The following is a 15,113-nucleotide window of genomic DNA, read 5'->3' as shown; positions in this document are numbered from 1 at the left end:
CTGCTTTTCCTAAATAACAATTAAGTTTTCTGAATTACATTTCTCATTATGCTAAAGGGGTATATAAACATATTTAAATATAAAAATGTTGTTAAACATTTAAAATATTTAAGCAAAGTATTATAAACAGAAACTGATACTAGGAACACAATAAAAAACACAGTCTATAAAACTCATTCTTTATTCTTTAAAGTGTATTATATTCAGAATGACAACACAGCAGTCAAACTACAAAATGGAGCCCAAAGTTGAAAGTGTCACTTTTACAGCAAATGTTTTTTTTTTTTTTTTTTTTTAACTGTCCTTTACTTCTGGCCTTGTAAAATCTCAATTGCTTACTTTTATATACTGTAAAATGTTTGATATATCTAAGTGATGCAAATGTGTGAAACTATGAAATAAACTAAAAAAATAAAAAATAAAAATGAGCATTTCTAATGTCTGTGTACATTATTGACTAGTGTAAGGCGAGTAACAGTACAGAATCCCTGATTTTAAGGCTTATACTGATAATCTGATCCATAAATAACATAGTTCTAGTGCTATGTGACTAACTGGATAGCCTGAAAAGCACTGTGACACAAGCAGCCTACAAACTTGCTCTTCTGGGAAAAAACAAAACAAATGCATTTCTCAGATTACATTTAACTCATAACACTCTAATGGCAATGTGATATGCACATGATTTTCTCATATACCACGACAAGTATTATTGCTAATAAACCAACAGACAATTTTTAATTAGAACATTTTGACAGTTTGACAAAACATACCATTTATACCACATATTGTATCATAAATGTTCATAGACACTCTCTCTCACACATATACACACACGTAGAATCCTCATATTTCAGATGGTGTAGTACATTCATAGCATTTTGAAAATAATCTCTCTATTGCCAAGTCTAATTTATTACAGGGAGAACTGAAAAAATAAATAAATAAATAAATAAAGAGAATCAAAACAGTCCATAGTGCATTCAGTACTGTTGCTGGCTTTTATTACAATCAGACAGTTTTATTTTTATTTTTTAATGTTTATCCAGAGCCATCGGGAAAAAGTATAGGGGCTGAGGATAACAAAAATCACATTTAGCTACTGTGTTTGGTGACGGCGGGTGACGGGACATTGGGTCCTGCTCTCATGTGCCCCCTGCTGCCCGGCTCAATATAACCGCTTCTCATAACTGCCAGAAACAGAAAAGAAACAACATTAATTAATGTTGTTATATTGTCCAAATATTCAAAGTGATCAGTCCAAATAAAGGGTTTTTACAAACATATTAGCACAGCCATTTAAAGGAAAGGTTCACCCCAAAAATGAAAATAAAAACACCTAGAAAGTTTATTAAAAGTTCCTTTGAGCAAGGAACAGACTAAAATTGTAATCGTTATTCAGCCTCAAAGATAATATGTGCTTCCAAATATCAGTTATGATACACATGAGAACCACTGGCCTCATAGACGTCAAATCTGGTGTTCATATTTGAATAACGACTTAAATTTCGGCCTGTTCTTCACACAAAGTTATCATTAGGTACCATAAGTCAAATGGACCATTTGTTTTTGATACACTACCAAATACACTATCAAAATTTTGGGGTTAGTAAGATCAAGTGACAATAAAGACATTTATAAAGTTTAAAAAAAATCTATTTCAAATCAATTTCTATTCATCAAAGAATCCTAAAAAAAAATGCATCAGTGGTTTCCACAAAATTATTAAGCAGCTCAACTGTTTTCAGAAGTGATAATAAGAAATGATACTTGAAAATGTTTTATTTTGAACTGTAATACAGTTTATACTGGTCAGATAAATGCAGCTGTGGTGAGACATCTTTCAAAACATTAAAAAGGGGATTTTACTAACCCCAAACTTTTGAACAGTAGTGTACTTTCCATGGCTCTTTTCTTTTCTTTTCTTTTTCTTTTTTTTGAGCTTGCCAACTCCTTGTCACCATATGCACCCATAGTATTGAAAAGAAAAGCTCTGAAATTCTTGATATCTCATAAGGGGGGATAAGTGATGACAGAATTGTCATTTTGGAGTAAACTATCCCTTTAAAAGTAGGATCCCTTTAAAAGTATAACCTCCCTTTCAATGTCAAGTCTCAGAGAGTATTACAAATACACAACCACAGCAGGACACTGGGACAGTGGACACTAGGTTTATCTCTATGATACAACAGTAAGGGAAACCTTTCCAGTGTTTACAACACAATCCCCTCCACCAGAACTCAACGTTATTATAAGAGACATGAGGGCTGAGTACTTACATGGCACAAAAGAATATCTATGATGACGGCATAAGAGAAAGGAAGAGAAGACATTTTCACATGTAAACTCTACTTTTCCATGACAACGTAAGAAGGGATGGACTGAGGGTCTCTGAGAGGAACTTTAAAAAAAACAGAGAGGGAATTGCTAAACTGGTAGCACTTTATTTTACAGTCCTGTTCCGTATGTACATACTACGTACTTATTATAGCAATTACAATAACTAGGTACTAACCCTGAACCTACCCTTAAACCTAACCTTAACCCATATAGTTACCTTATATTACCAGTAGTTTCTTGGGTAAGTATACTGTACTGTAAAATAAAGTGTAACCGCTAAACTTTTAGTTTTATGTGAATGGTAAGAATTCTAACAACATGAAATGTGTTTACAACCATTCTTTTGAGTGCACGTGCTGTGAGGAAAAAGACACGTGGGTGGGGCTAAGTGAGTGGGCGGAGACTTACGAATGCAGTCCATGAACTCCGCCCTCAACCTGAGCAGACATTGTCCTCTTCTCAAACTTCAGCTCTCCGGAGTACATCATCGATCTATATGTAACGCAGGTGAGACTTTAACAGATATACATAACAACAGACTAAATTGTTATTCGTTTTGTTTGTGGAATTTGGGGCGAGACATATTAAAGAGTTTGTCCTTTTTTATATAGCCAGTAAACTTTGGTTAACATTACAGCCTGGCAAAATCAAATACCATGGATGAAAGCAATGAACACACTTTCAGAATGAAATGATGTTTGAGACAGAAAATGCTGTAGAAACACTGAAGACACCAAACTGAAGGCACACAGTGAATCAGTTGCTACTACAGTAGCTACTACTAGTTGGATGTAGGTGATATTTATCATTTAAAAGAAGGGGATGTTCTCATTCTCACTTTTTTTTTAGTGCAGAATGAGTATCAAGTTCTTTTTGTCCAGAAGTAAAAAAACTATTAAAGGTGCCATCGAACGTTTTTTTACAAGATGTAATATAAGTCTAAGGTGTCCCCTGAATGTGTCTGTGAAGTTTCAGCTCAAAATACCCCATAGATTTTTTTTTTAATAATTTTTTTTAACTGCCTATTTTGGGGCATAATTAGAAATGCGCCGATTCAGGGATGCTTCCCCTTTAATTGCTCGCACTCTCCGCCCCCCCCAGAGCTCTCGACTCTATCACTGCATAAACAAAGTTCACCCAGCTAATATAACCCTCAAAATGGATCTTTACAAAATGTTCGTCATGCAGCATGTCTAATCGCGTAAGTATGGTATTTATTTGGATGTTTACATTTGATTCTGAATGAGTTTGAAGCTATGCTCCAAGGCTAACGGCTAATGCTACACTGTTGGAGAGATTTATAAAGAATGAAGTTGTGTTTATGCATTATACAGACTACAAGTGTTTAAAAATGAAAATAGCAACAGCTCTTGTCTCCGTGAATACAGTAATAAACGATGGTAACTTTAACCACATTTAACAGTACATTAGCAACATGCTAACGAAACATTTAGAAAGACAGTTTACAAATATCACTAAAAATATCATGATATCATGGATCATGTCAGTTATTATCGCTCCATCTGCCATTTTTCGCTATTGTTCTTGCTTGCTTACCTAGTCTGATGATTCAGCTGTGCACATCCAGACGTCCTGCCCTTGTGTAATGCTTGAACATGGGCTGGCATATGCAAATATTGGGGGCGTACATATTAATGATCCCGACTGTTACGTAACAGTCGGTGTTATGTTGAGATTCGCCTGTTCTTTGGATGTCTTTTAAACAAATGAGATTTATATAAGAAGGAGGAAACAATGGAGTTTGAGACTCACTGTATGTCATTTCCATGTACTGAACTCTTGTTATTCAACTATGCCAAGATAAATTCAATTTTCAATTTGATGGCACCTTTAAATATGTACAGTATATATACTAAAAGTTTTGTCCATTTTGGTCTAGAAAAGAAAGGCTTGTGTATATGTATATCTGCTAAAAGTTAATTTAGTTTACTACCTGCTAGAGTATTCCTAAAAGTGACTAATATGCATATACTCACATATAGATGCCTCAAAGTTAATAAACATGAATTAAAAGTCACAAAAGTCACTTTTGTCAACCTCGTCAGATGTCTATAAGGCAAAGTGCCACTCTTACCGCAGAATGGACAGGCTCTTTGCACCGATATCCTGACAGCCGTGTTGAATTCCAGCGATGAGGTATGGAACAAACTTGTGTATTGAGCCTTTATCCTGAACTGAGCCAGAGACTCCCTGAGCTACCTTCACTTTATCACCTTCACTGGAAAACACATACACACACAACCCATTATATATTGCATACAATACAAAAGTTTTAAGCATAACAGTTGATATGTATCTTATTGGGGTGTTTCTTCAACTACAGGCACTTTTATTATTTTTACTTTAAACTTTCTTATATGAAGGTCACATTAAAGTAATGCTTTCATAATTTATTTGGACTTTTTACTATTTATGTATATATTTTGTTTCACCCTTGTTTCAGATCTAGACTGTAAAAATGTAAAATATGAATTGATACAATAAACTACTATAAGACAGTCTAAACCAAAAATTAACTAATAATTAACCATTTCAATATTTATTGCATGAAAATCACACCTGAATTTATTTTGGCATAATTTCCTCCACAACAAAAAATTTGCCACTAATAAAATCAGTGAAGAGAGATGAAATGTGATGCATGCGATGTGTGAAGAAAATAAAGAAAATTCAAGGTAAATATAATTTATATTTATTTATCATTAAAAATATGAATTGTTACTATACACTATGACAGTCTAAACAAAGAGTTTAATTACCATAAACCATTTCAATATTTATTAATATAAAAAAGATTGTATTAATTTTTAAAAAATCATGTACATCAGTTCATGTACATCAATTTCCAACACAAACGCTTTTCAAAAATGACCAAGGAGATAGCAGTGTCAATGAAGAGCATAACTGAGATTAAATATGATGCATGAGATATGGGAAGAAAATATTTTTGTCAAATATAGCAGAAATGTGAACATTTTATTTAATTGTTAAAGGATTAGTCCACTTTCAAATAAAATTTTCCTGATAATTTACTCACCACCATGTCATCCAAGATGTTCATGTCTTTCTTTCTTCGGTCGAAAAGAAATTAAGGTTTTTGATGAAAACATTCCAGGATTATTCTCCTTATAGTGGACTTCAATGGCCTCCAAACGGCTGAAGGTCAAAATTACAGTTTCAGTGCAGCTTCAAAGGGCTTTAAATGATACCAGACGAGGAATAAGGGTCTTATCTAGAGAAACGATTGGTCATTTTCGAAAAAAAGATCGAATAGGGAGGTAGAATAGGGAAGGCATAGGACATACAGCGTACGCTTTTTGAAGAATATGAAAGTGCGGTTTTGGTGGAAGCACGTGCAAGGCGATCATTTGTTTATATAAAGCATATACATTTACATTTTTTTTCAAAAATGACCGATTGTTCCGCTAGATAAGACCCTTATTCATCGTCTGGGATCATTTAAAGCCCTTTGAAGCTGCACTGAAACTGTAATTTTGACCTTCAACTGTTTGGAGGCCATTGAAGTCCACTATATGGAGAATAATCCTGGAATGTTTTCATCAAAAACCTTAATTTCTTTTCGACTGAAGAAAAAAAGACATGAACATCTTGGATGACATAGGGGTGAGTAAATTATCAGGAAAATATTTTTTGAAAGTGAACTAATCCTTTAAAAATGTAATTTCCATCACTCTCATATCCACCAGAGGATGCTGTTAAACACAATACATCATTTGAGATGAGCTGGAAATGACACTGTGATGAACATTTCAGAAAAAAAAAAAATGAAATGTAAAAAAAAAAAAAATCCTGTGCACAGAGCAAAAATGTATAGTTTTCATAATTGAAGAAACACTTTATCTATGTACATATGCAGTCGTCTGAGTGTAAGAGCGTTTACCTGAAGTAACGTTTCTGACTGCTGTTGTTTTTCTCCATAGCGTCCAAAGAGCCCATACCACGGTACTTCTTCAGTCGTACGCCATCTGAGAAAAAATACTCCCCGGGCGCTTCTGTGGTTGCTGCTAACAATGACCCCATCATCACTAAAACAAAACAGGCAGAAGGGAACGGCATGGTCACAGACATTAAAATGTAGGCAAACAAATTCCCAGCCATTAATAACAATGATCATTCAGGCAAATCACTCAGAAAAACACACACCTGTGGATGCTCCCAGCGCCAGGGCTTTCACAACATGCCCAACCGTCTGAATGCCACCGTCTGCAATGACTGGAACCCCAAAGCGCCGGGCGTACTCAGCCACCTTATACACAGACGTGCCCTGCGGTCTCCCACATGCCATCACTAATTATACACATATACATTGCTAAATAACTTCACATTAATTTCTCTTGTTCTTAAAGGGATAGTTCATCCCAAAATGAAGATTCTGTCATCATTTACTCACCCTCACGTAGTTCCAAACCTGTAAGAATTTCTTTGTTCTGCTGAACACAAAGGAAGATATTTGGAAGAATGTCAGTAACCAAACAGATCACGCCCCCATCGAATACCATAGTATTTATTTTTCCTACTATGCTAGTAAATGGGGGGCAAGATCTGTTTGGTTACTGACATTCTTCCAAATATCTTTTTTTGTGTTCAGGTCTCATTCCTTGATGACAGAATTTTCATTTTATGGGTGAACTATCCCTTTAACAATAAAATGAAAAATAAAATAAAATAAAATAAAATAGATGATAATTGCTATCCCAAAAATCCTAACCCTAAAATAATTTTAGACAAGAATAAAGGCACCATCTGTATGCCCACATATACACATTTGCATTGCTATATAAATAAGGTAATTTTTATTCATTTTTTCTAGCATAAATTACAATAAAATAGAATAGATGACAATTGTAATCCCCAAAATCTAACCCTAAAATACAACTTGACATTTTTAGACATGAATAAAGGCGCTATTTTTCCAAGTATGTCCACATATACCCATTTGCATAGCTATATAAATTGGTAATTCTTATAAATTTTTTCTTGTATAAAATAAAATAAAATAAAATAAAATAAAATAAAATAAAATTTTAGAAGAATTTTTCAAAGTGAATAAAGGCAAATTTTTCCTCATAAATTTATTTCATATTATGCTAACTTCTGGCATTTTCCACAGCAATTTTGTCCTTCCAAAGTCAGTAAGAAACACACACACACCTTCCTGTGTGATGCAGATGGATCCACAGCCCATGCCCACTCGTAAAGCATCAACACCGGCATCTATAAGATTCTTTGCTTGAGCAGCAGTCACCACTGTAGACAAGAGAGAGAGAGAGAATAAAATGGGAAGAATATGCTATTACTTTATTTCAGTATAGGAAATTAAGTCCATGCACAATCTTCAATATGTCTAATATAACTCTTTTCAAAGCTACCCTCAGTTTATACAGAAAACAAAGGACCGCAATGTGCAGAAAAGGCTCACCGTTTCCTCCCACCACTTGTAGTTCTGGGTATTTCTGTTTGATGTAGTTGATCATACTGATCTGAAACACTGAGTTCCCCTGAGAAGAGTCCTGGGACAGAACAACAGAAAAAACATTATATAACATGAGGTCAAACATGAGGTGTGTATGTTTTTTGCCATAATTTTTCTGTCTGAGACCAATTTTGGAAATTGTAAAGATTTATTTCATCATAGCTTTATGCAGTATAATTTTAGTTTTGGGAGTCTCTCAAGTAATAAACAGTTTGGTGAGTCCTATCCTTTGATCTTGAAGAATTCAGTTCCAACCCTGCCCTAATCCACCTGCTTATTAATTTCCCATTAAAGCCAAAGAAGTTGATTAACTGGTTCAGGTGTGCTTGATTGAAGAAGAAGCAAAAAAGGTGTGACAGTAGCTTTAGGCTACAGCTTTGCACATAAAATCCATAAGTCTGTCCTTTTACTGTCATTTGCAAGCAAAGAAATCAGATCCTTTGTTCAGACAATGAGGTCAATATTTGGCAAATACATCAGTAACACCTGTTACTGCGTATGAAGTCGGACCTGCAAATTCATTTGAACAACACAGGATCTAAGCATCATTAATTGACCCTTAAAGGTGCTACAGAGGATGTTTTGTTTTATACATTTTTGCAATATTACTTGAAACTGTCTTTACTAACTGATAAAAGACTATTTATTAGGTGCACTGAAAGGAATAATATTAATATACATCATCTGTGCACGAGGTAGGGCCTTAAAAACATCAGCCAATCGTTTATGCGATCATCGCGTAAACGATTGGCCCTCTGGCTTGTCAATCACTGCCATGACGTTCCTTGTGAGAGACGTGCACGCTCCAGTAACTTTCCACAGGTGCCGCATGCAATGTTTTTGTCAGGAGTAGGGATGGGTATCGTTAAGGTTTTACCGGTATTACTACTCTTTCTGATACTGCTTATCGATCCGGTACTTTAACGGTATTCTTATCGGTACTTTTTGTTTTATATATATATATATATATATATATATATATATATATATATATAAAAAAAAATATATATATGTAACGGTGTTTAAAAATAATGTATGTTAAATTCAGCTTAAATTGGGAAACTCGCCATTGGCTGTGACGTCACTCGCGTTAGTGCACATGATATTGCGGGGCGGAGCTCTATAATCAGAGTCTCATAGCTCGTCCTGCTGGTAAGTCGCATAAATGTTTGCTCCGTCTTAATAATTACATTTGGATCATTTTCAGGCCCAAGTTTGAACTATAAACCACACAAAAGGTTACTCATTTTGTCTGTTAAGTCCTAGTTGTGTTATTCGAGTCAAATATGTATTATTTGTGACTATACGATGAACAGTGTGTTAACTGGCCTGATTGTAATCTCCAAACTTCTGTTTATTTCATTTAAGACGTTGTATGCGACATCGATGTGCTATATGCTGTATGCTGATAAGCCATTTGGTCCTGTTTTCCCAGGTATGTGTTTTATTCGAGTTTTGTCATGTTCTATGTTAAAATATTAGCCCCAGCTGAATGTTAGCTTTTAGCACATGTGCTGTATCGTCTCGCACGTGCTCTCTGCTGTGTAACTGCGCCATCTAAGGGCTGCGTTATTTTCTCTCCATGTGAATTTATTCCATCTACACACACACAGTCACATATATATATATATATATGAGCTGAATTAACTTTGCTTTATATTATATGGTGTCTGGCAAATGTAAAATAACACTGCATGGTTTTCACAGTATAAATTAATAGATTAATGCTTATTAAAGCTACCTATATTCAGATGAAGAGCTGTGAGTGATTTTCTCTTTGCATTTTTTTGTTTGATTAACACTGATGACACAATTATCAGAAGGTGACTGCTGTCACTTTAAGACAATAGATATTAACACACATCGGATTTTCTCCCAGCTGTTCATGTACACTTACGATATAAACTGCGTTTAAGTAGCTAAACACGCACCAAAGTGCACCTGAAGCCCAACGTGTAATTTGTTTGTCTATTTGAGATCTGTTTTGGAGCGCACGCACACAATTCAGGAACAGTGTCTCTTGCGTGGATTACTATGCTTTCAGCGTTTTAAAATGTTGATAATTATCAAACATTTACTGCAATTTAGCAACAGTAAAGACTGGATTTTACAACAATCACCGATTGTGCTGATTCTGACGTTAAGTTTGGGTTTGGGGAGGAATGAACGCGCACAGCTGTGAATAGAAGGTGTGCTAGAAGAAACTTCTTTCTGATCCTTGGAAGCCAAAATCGAAATCAAAAATAAAATAAGCATAATATCACAGGCCTAAAGTGTAAGCAGACGTTTAGTTGTTTAGTTCTCTCCTCCATCGTCACCATTAAAAAGGGCTTTCATGTGAGCGGCTGCGCGTGCTGTAGCTCCTGAGCGCGTGAGCGCGATCTCTCTTCTAGATTGCGAAAGCAAAAATGCATCATACACAAATGTCCTAATATTATTGCATACACAGCTGGGGACTCTGGCGAGATAGAATTCGCAAGATAATGTCAAATATAGCAATAATAGTGTACATGTATTTTCTTCATAATTTCTCCAGTACTGATAGCAGAACCGTTAACGTCAGAGCTTATCGATACACCGGTCTTTCATAATTTAGCCCCGGGGCCAATATAATACCGGGTTTCGGTACCCATCCCTAGTCAGGAGTAACAACTGCAGATTATGAGTTACCTGCAGTGAGTCCGACATAATGAATCCACTAACACGACAGCGAATGCCGGTGGTAAACAAACACTTGTGTTCCAATACTCGTGCATGAGTTTTGGGAGGCGTTCCCTCGAAATGAGCTGTGAAGGAGGGGGGTTGTTCTTACGCATGCACTCATTTCAAAAACTCACTAACAGTCTTTGGTTTCTCAGTCATCGAAAACATCCTCTATAGCACCTTTAAATCAATACAAATTATGCAAACTTAAAAACTGCATAAGTGATGTATATGGTACACTACCATTCAAAAGTGTAGGGTTAGCATTTATTTTTAAGAAATACTATTCAGCATATGCAATGCATTTAACCGATCAAAAGTGACAGTAAAGACATTTAGAGTAATGGCTGCTGAAAATTCAGCTTTGGCATCACAAGAATAAATTACATTTTTAAATAGATAACAGTTTTAAATTATAATAAATTTCACAATATTATTGTTTTTACTGTATTTTTGATCAAATAAATGCAGCCTTGGCGAGAATAAGAGACTTCTTTCAAAAGCATTAAAAAAATTGTTACATGCTAATGTAATTTCTGATTAAAAACAGAAGCCCTAGTGTGTAACACCATAAACTGTTTTTAAAGGGGACTTATTATGCCCCTTTTCACAAAATGAAATATAAGTCTCTGTGTCCCCAGAATGTGTCTGTGAAGTTTCAGCCTAAAATACCCCACAGATCATTTATTATAGCTTGTCAAATTTGCCCCCATTTGGGTGTGAGCAAAAACACGCCATATTTGTGTGTGTCCCTTTAAAAGCTGCTGCTCGCTGCTCACTTTCCAAAAGAGGGCGGAGCTTTAACAGCTCACACTTCGGTTGCTCAACAACAACAAAGCTGCTGAATCTCACGCAGCCGAAATGACGATTGTCAGTAACGGTGTTCAGCCTTACATTGTTCAAACTGGAGTCGGGCACTGATGGAGAGACTCAGGAAGAAGTTCCAACTTTTATAATGCATCTGGACATTTCCGAATGGTTAGTGGATACATTTATGTAGTTGCTGTGGAGTTGATTCAACTCATCGACTAGCATGTGCCCTCATGTTAATCTTTTGTGCAAAACCCGTATGGGTGCGCACTATACATAGCGTACCTGTTTGCCAAACAGAGCCATACACACCAGGCTAATGTTTTTAATTGCTATCAAATGCTGTGAATGGTCTAATATTTTTTTCGAAAATATCGCTCAGACAGAAACGTTCCTTTTTAACAATTGAGCTTGCAAGGGTCAACCTGCATGCTATCCAAGCTAATGAGACTCTAAATAGTGTTCTGTGCTCATCTGTGCAGCCAACGACAGAATAGTTAGCATGCTTTGCTCAAACTTTTGCCATAGCCCTTAGAACTGGTACACAGTTTTTGCTTGCGAAAACAAAATGATGGCGCCGTGGGTGGAAACATGCAGATTAATATTTTATTAAGATCTCATTCCTACACCACAAGGGGAGCGAAATCTGAGTGGCTCGTTTTTTCACAGGCTTGCAGAGAAAGGCTTGCCAAAACAAAATGACTGGGTTGTATTTCACGTTTTTTGGGTTGGTAGATGCACCGGGGACCCGATTATAGCACTTAAACATGGAAAAGTCAGATTTTCATGATATGTCCCCTTTAAATATATATTTTGCAGGATTATTTTACATGGCAGCCTTAGAATTTACCTGTACAAACACCCACCAGTATTTTCCAAATAAAACCAAACATATTAATTAGCTTTAAGGGAATTCCACACTTGCTTCATTGGGCCTCCAAATCAGGCCTCTCTATAGCGAACTAAACTGTAACAATATCAGAAAGTGGTCCGAGTATGGATCACTTATACATTGTGAACGCAAAGCACCCCAAGTTCACTTTAATTCAATTTAATTTTAATTCAAAATACTTTTGACCCTACACATGCTAATGCTATGTTCCCCTACCTGACACATGGAACAAAGAAACAAAAAAGCAATGCTATTGTAAGCTATGCAGGTGTCTGACTGTAAACAAAGTCTCCACTGCATGTGCTCTGCATGTGTATGATTACAGACAGGGTCATTTACCATGTTTGACACATCTGTCGCTGAATAAGTTTGCTAAACAGGTTTTTTGTCATCTAATGTTGGAAATGTGACTCGCTGATTAATTTTATTTACTTAAAAGTGAATGTTTGCCATTAACTGTGTACATCTACTTGGGTGTTGCCAAGGTTGTATATCAGCAGTACAAATTATGGATTTCTGCATTAGAAATTGGAATTCTGTTTAGAGTTCTGTTGCAATTGTCCAAATTTCAGGTTAAATGGAATGACGCATATGTGCTGCAGGAAGCAAGATCTCCAGAAATAGAGTACTGCTAAAGTTTAATGTCACCCTATTCCCCTTTGGACTCACCAGAACTATCACGTCCACTCCAGCCTGCATGAGCAGGTCCAGCCGGTACTTGTCGTCCTCTCGGGTGCCGATGGCTGCGCCACACAGCAGCTGTTTGCGAGAGTCTTTGGAGGCTAGAGGATAGTCTCTGTTCTTCTTTAAATCAGTACGAGCTATTATAGCTACTAGTTCATCGCTGTCATTCACTATAGGCAGTTTACCTGAGAAAGAAAAACAGAAATGTGATCAGCAAGCTTGTGCTAAACATCACAACATAAACAAGACTTAAAATTGAACTCTCATACCTTTTTTACTGCGCTGTAAAATGTCATTTGCCTCTTTTAATGTTACACCTGCTGGAGCAACCACTAAATCTTCTCGTTTTGTCATTGCCTGTAGGATTGAAGATGAATAATTCAGAAACTATTGTAATTCAAGGATATTTCCAGCATTCAGGACTATTATGAGTGTTTAAAGACAACATGAACTCAAAACTGACCCTGCTTATTTTCTAAATCAATGTACCTGTTTTATTGTGAACGATTCAGCTGTCATCAGTTATTTTACATTCTAGAATATTAATAAATTATAATCTTTTATATACACTACCATTCAAATGCCTGGGGTCAAGATGTTTTTAAAAGAAGTCTTTTATGCTAACTGCAAACCAAAACAGTAAAAACAGTAATATTGTGAGTTTCTATTTAAATATATTTTAAAATGCAATTTATTCCTGTGATGGCAAAGCTGAATTTTAAGCATCATTACTCCAGTCTTCAGTGTCACATGATGCTTCAGAAATCATTCTAATATGCTGATTTGCTGCTCAAGAAATATTTCCTATTTCATCAATGTTGTCAAATGTACTACTTAATATTTTTGTGCAAATCGTGATACATTTTTTTTGCAGGATTCTTTGAATAGAAAGTTCAAAAGAACGTAATTTATTTGAAATATAAATATTTGGTACATTTTTACTGTCTTTACTGACACTTTTAAAGGTCCCGTTTTTCGTGGTTTTTTGAAGCTTTGATTGTGTTTATAGTGTGCAATATAACATGTGTTCATGTTTCGCGTGTAAAAAAACACAGTATTTTTCACATAATTTACTTATCTGTATACCGCTGTTTCCACTGTCATAAAAACGGGCTGATGACTTCCTTGTTCTATGAAGTCCCTCCTTCAGAAATACGTAACGAGTTCTGATTGTGCCAGCGGTTCCTGTGTTGTGATTTGACAGCAGCTTAGCGAACCTTGCCCGGAAAGGTCACGCCTCTTACCATAACGTGGAGATGCACGCGCTCAGTGTTATTGTAAACATGTCTTTAATTTTACCCTATCAATTTGAGCCGGAATCAGACCCGGTGATTGGACTGCGGGATGAAAATAACAGCGTTTCGACGACATGGCGACAAACACAATCTACAAACGCAACTTTTGTGTATTCCTGTGGGCGGAGGTTAGTCAAAATACTGTTTTAGTGACGTCATTAAAGAAGGAAGTAGAGGGATGTAGTCCAAACTGGCCGTTCGATGTAGGCGACTTCTGTTAAATAAAATATCTCGCTTGGCATTGAACTTTGAGCTTTAAAATTTTACAGATTTTCTTTATACACTAACAACAACATTACACACTAACTAAAGTTTGAAACATGGGATCACGAAGAACGGGACCTTTAAACAATTTAATGCATCCTTGCTGAATAAAATTTATTGTTAAAAAAAGTAATGTCCACAAACATCAATCAAATCTTGACGGATAAAATCAAGTTCTGCTCTACATTCAGTTTCATTCAAAAGTGCCAGTTAAACCAATGCTTACATTATGAAACATCACTTAAATTGGAAATCGACTTCAAATTATTAAAGCTAAATTAGAGTTCAGACATTTTGAATCACAAACCTCCTCCAGCGGCCTATCGTAATCTTTCTCTGAAAGGAAGTCGATGTCTCGTGATGTAACGATGCCCACTAGCTTGCTTCCCATCTTGCCGGTTTCGGTAACCGGGATGCCGGAGAAACCGTGCCGTACCTTTGCTTCAAACACATCACCGACAGTGTGCCTTGGACTCATCACTACAGGGTCCGTAATGAAGCCCTGCTCAAATTTCTGCCAGTAGGATAGATACAATACATATTAATTATTGCTATTTAAAAGTATATCTTGAACCCAAAAATCAAATAAAAATGTATTATCATAGTTATA

General features: G+C 35.9%; 1 protein-coding gene across 6 annotated transcripts in view; it reads right to left on the bottom strand.

Annotated features, from left to right (window-relative positions):
* Positions 1-167: 167 nt before the first annotated feature.
* Positions 168-15,113, bottom strand: part of impdh1a (IMP (inosine 5'-monophosphate) dehydrogenase 1a) — a 28,495-nt gene continuing 13,549 nt past the window's right edge. For 3 of the 6 annotated variants that reach the window (XM_048168752.1, XM_048168751.1, XM_048168756.1), the window contains 11 exons: positions 14,811-15,017; positions 13,214-13,301; positions 12,930-13,129; positions 7,802-7,892; positions 7,534-7,629; positions 6,526-6,669; positions 6,263-6,407; positions 4,436-4,579; positions 2,749-2,832; positions 2,280-2,401; positions 168-1,190 (listed from right to left, as the gene is read on the bottom strand). In XM_048168752.1, coding sequence (XP_048024709.1) covers positions 1,096-1,190; positions 2,280-2,401; positions 2,749-2,832; positions 4,436-4,579; positions 6,263-6,407; positions 6,526-6,669; positions 7,534-7,629; positions 7,802-7,892; positions 12,930-13,129; positions 13,214-13,301; positions 14,811-15,017 — 1,416 coding nt within the window. In that variant the 3' untranslated portion in view covers positions 168-1,095. The remainder of the gene's footprint in view (positions 1,191-2,279; positions 2,402-2,748; positions 2,833-4,435; positions 4,580-6,262; positions 6,408-6,525; positions 6,670-7,533; positions 7,630-7,801; positions 7,893-12,929; positions 13,130-13,213; positions 13,302-14,810; positions 15,018-15,113) is intronic. The other 3 variants (XM_048168755.1, XM_048168754.1, XM_048168753.1) reach the window with 2 other exon arrangements.

This window comes from Megalobrama amblycephala, linkage group LG19 (genome assembly GCF_018812025.1).
Source record: "Megalobrama amblycephala isolate DHTTF-2021 linkage group LG19, ASM1881202v1, whole genome shotgun sequence".
Lineage (NCBI taxonomy): Eukaryota > Metazoa > Chordata > Actinopteri > Cypriniformes > Xenocyprididae > Megalobrama > Megalobrama amblycephala.
This window is presented reverse-complemented; position numbering and strand designations above follow the sequence as displayed.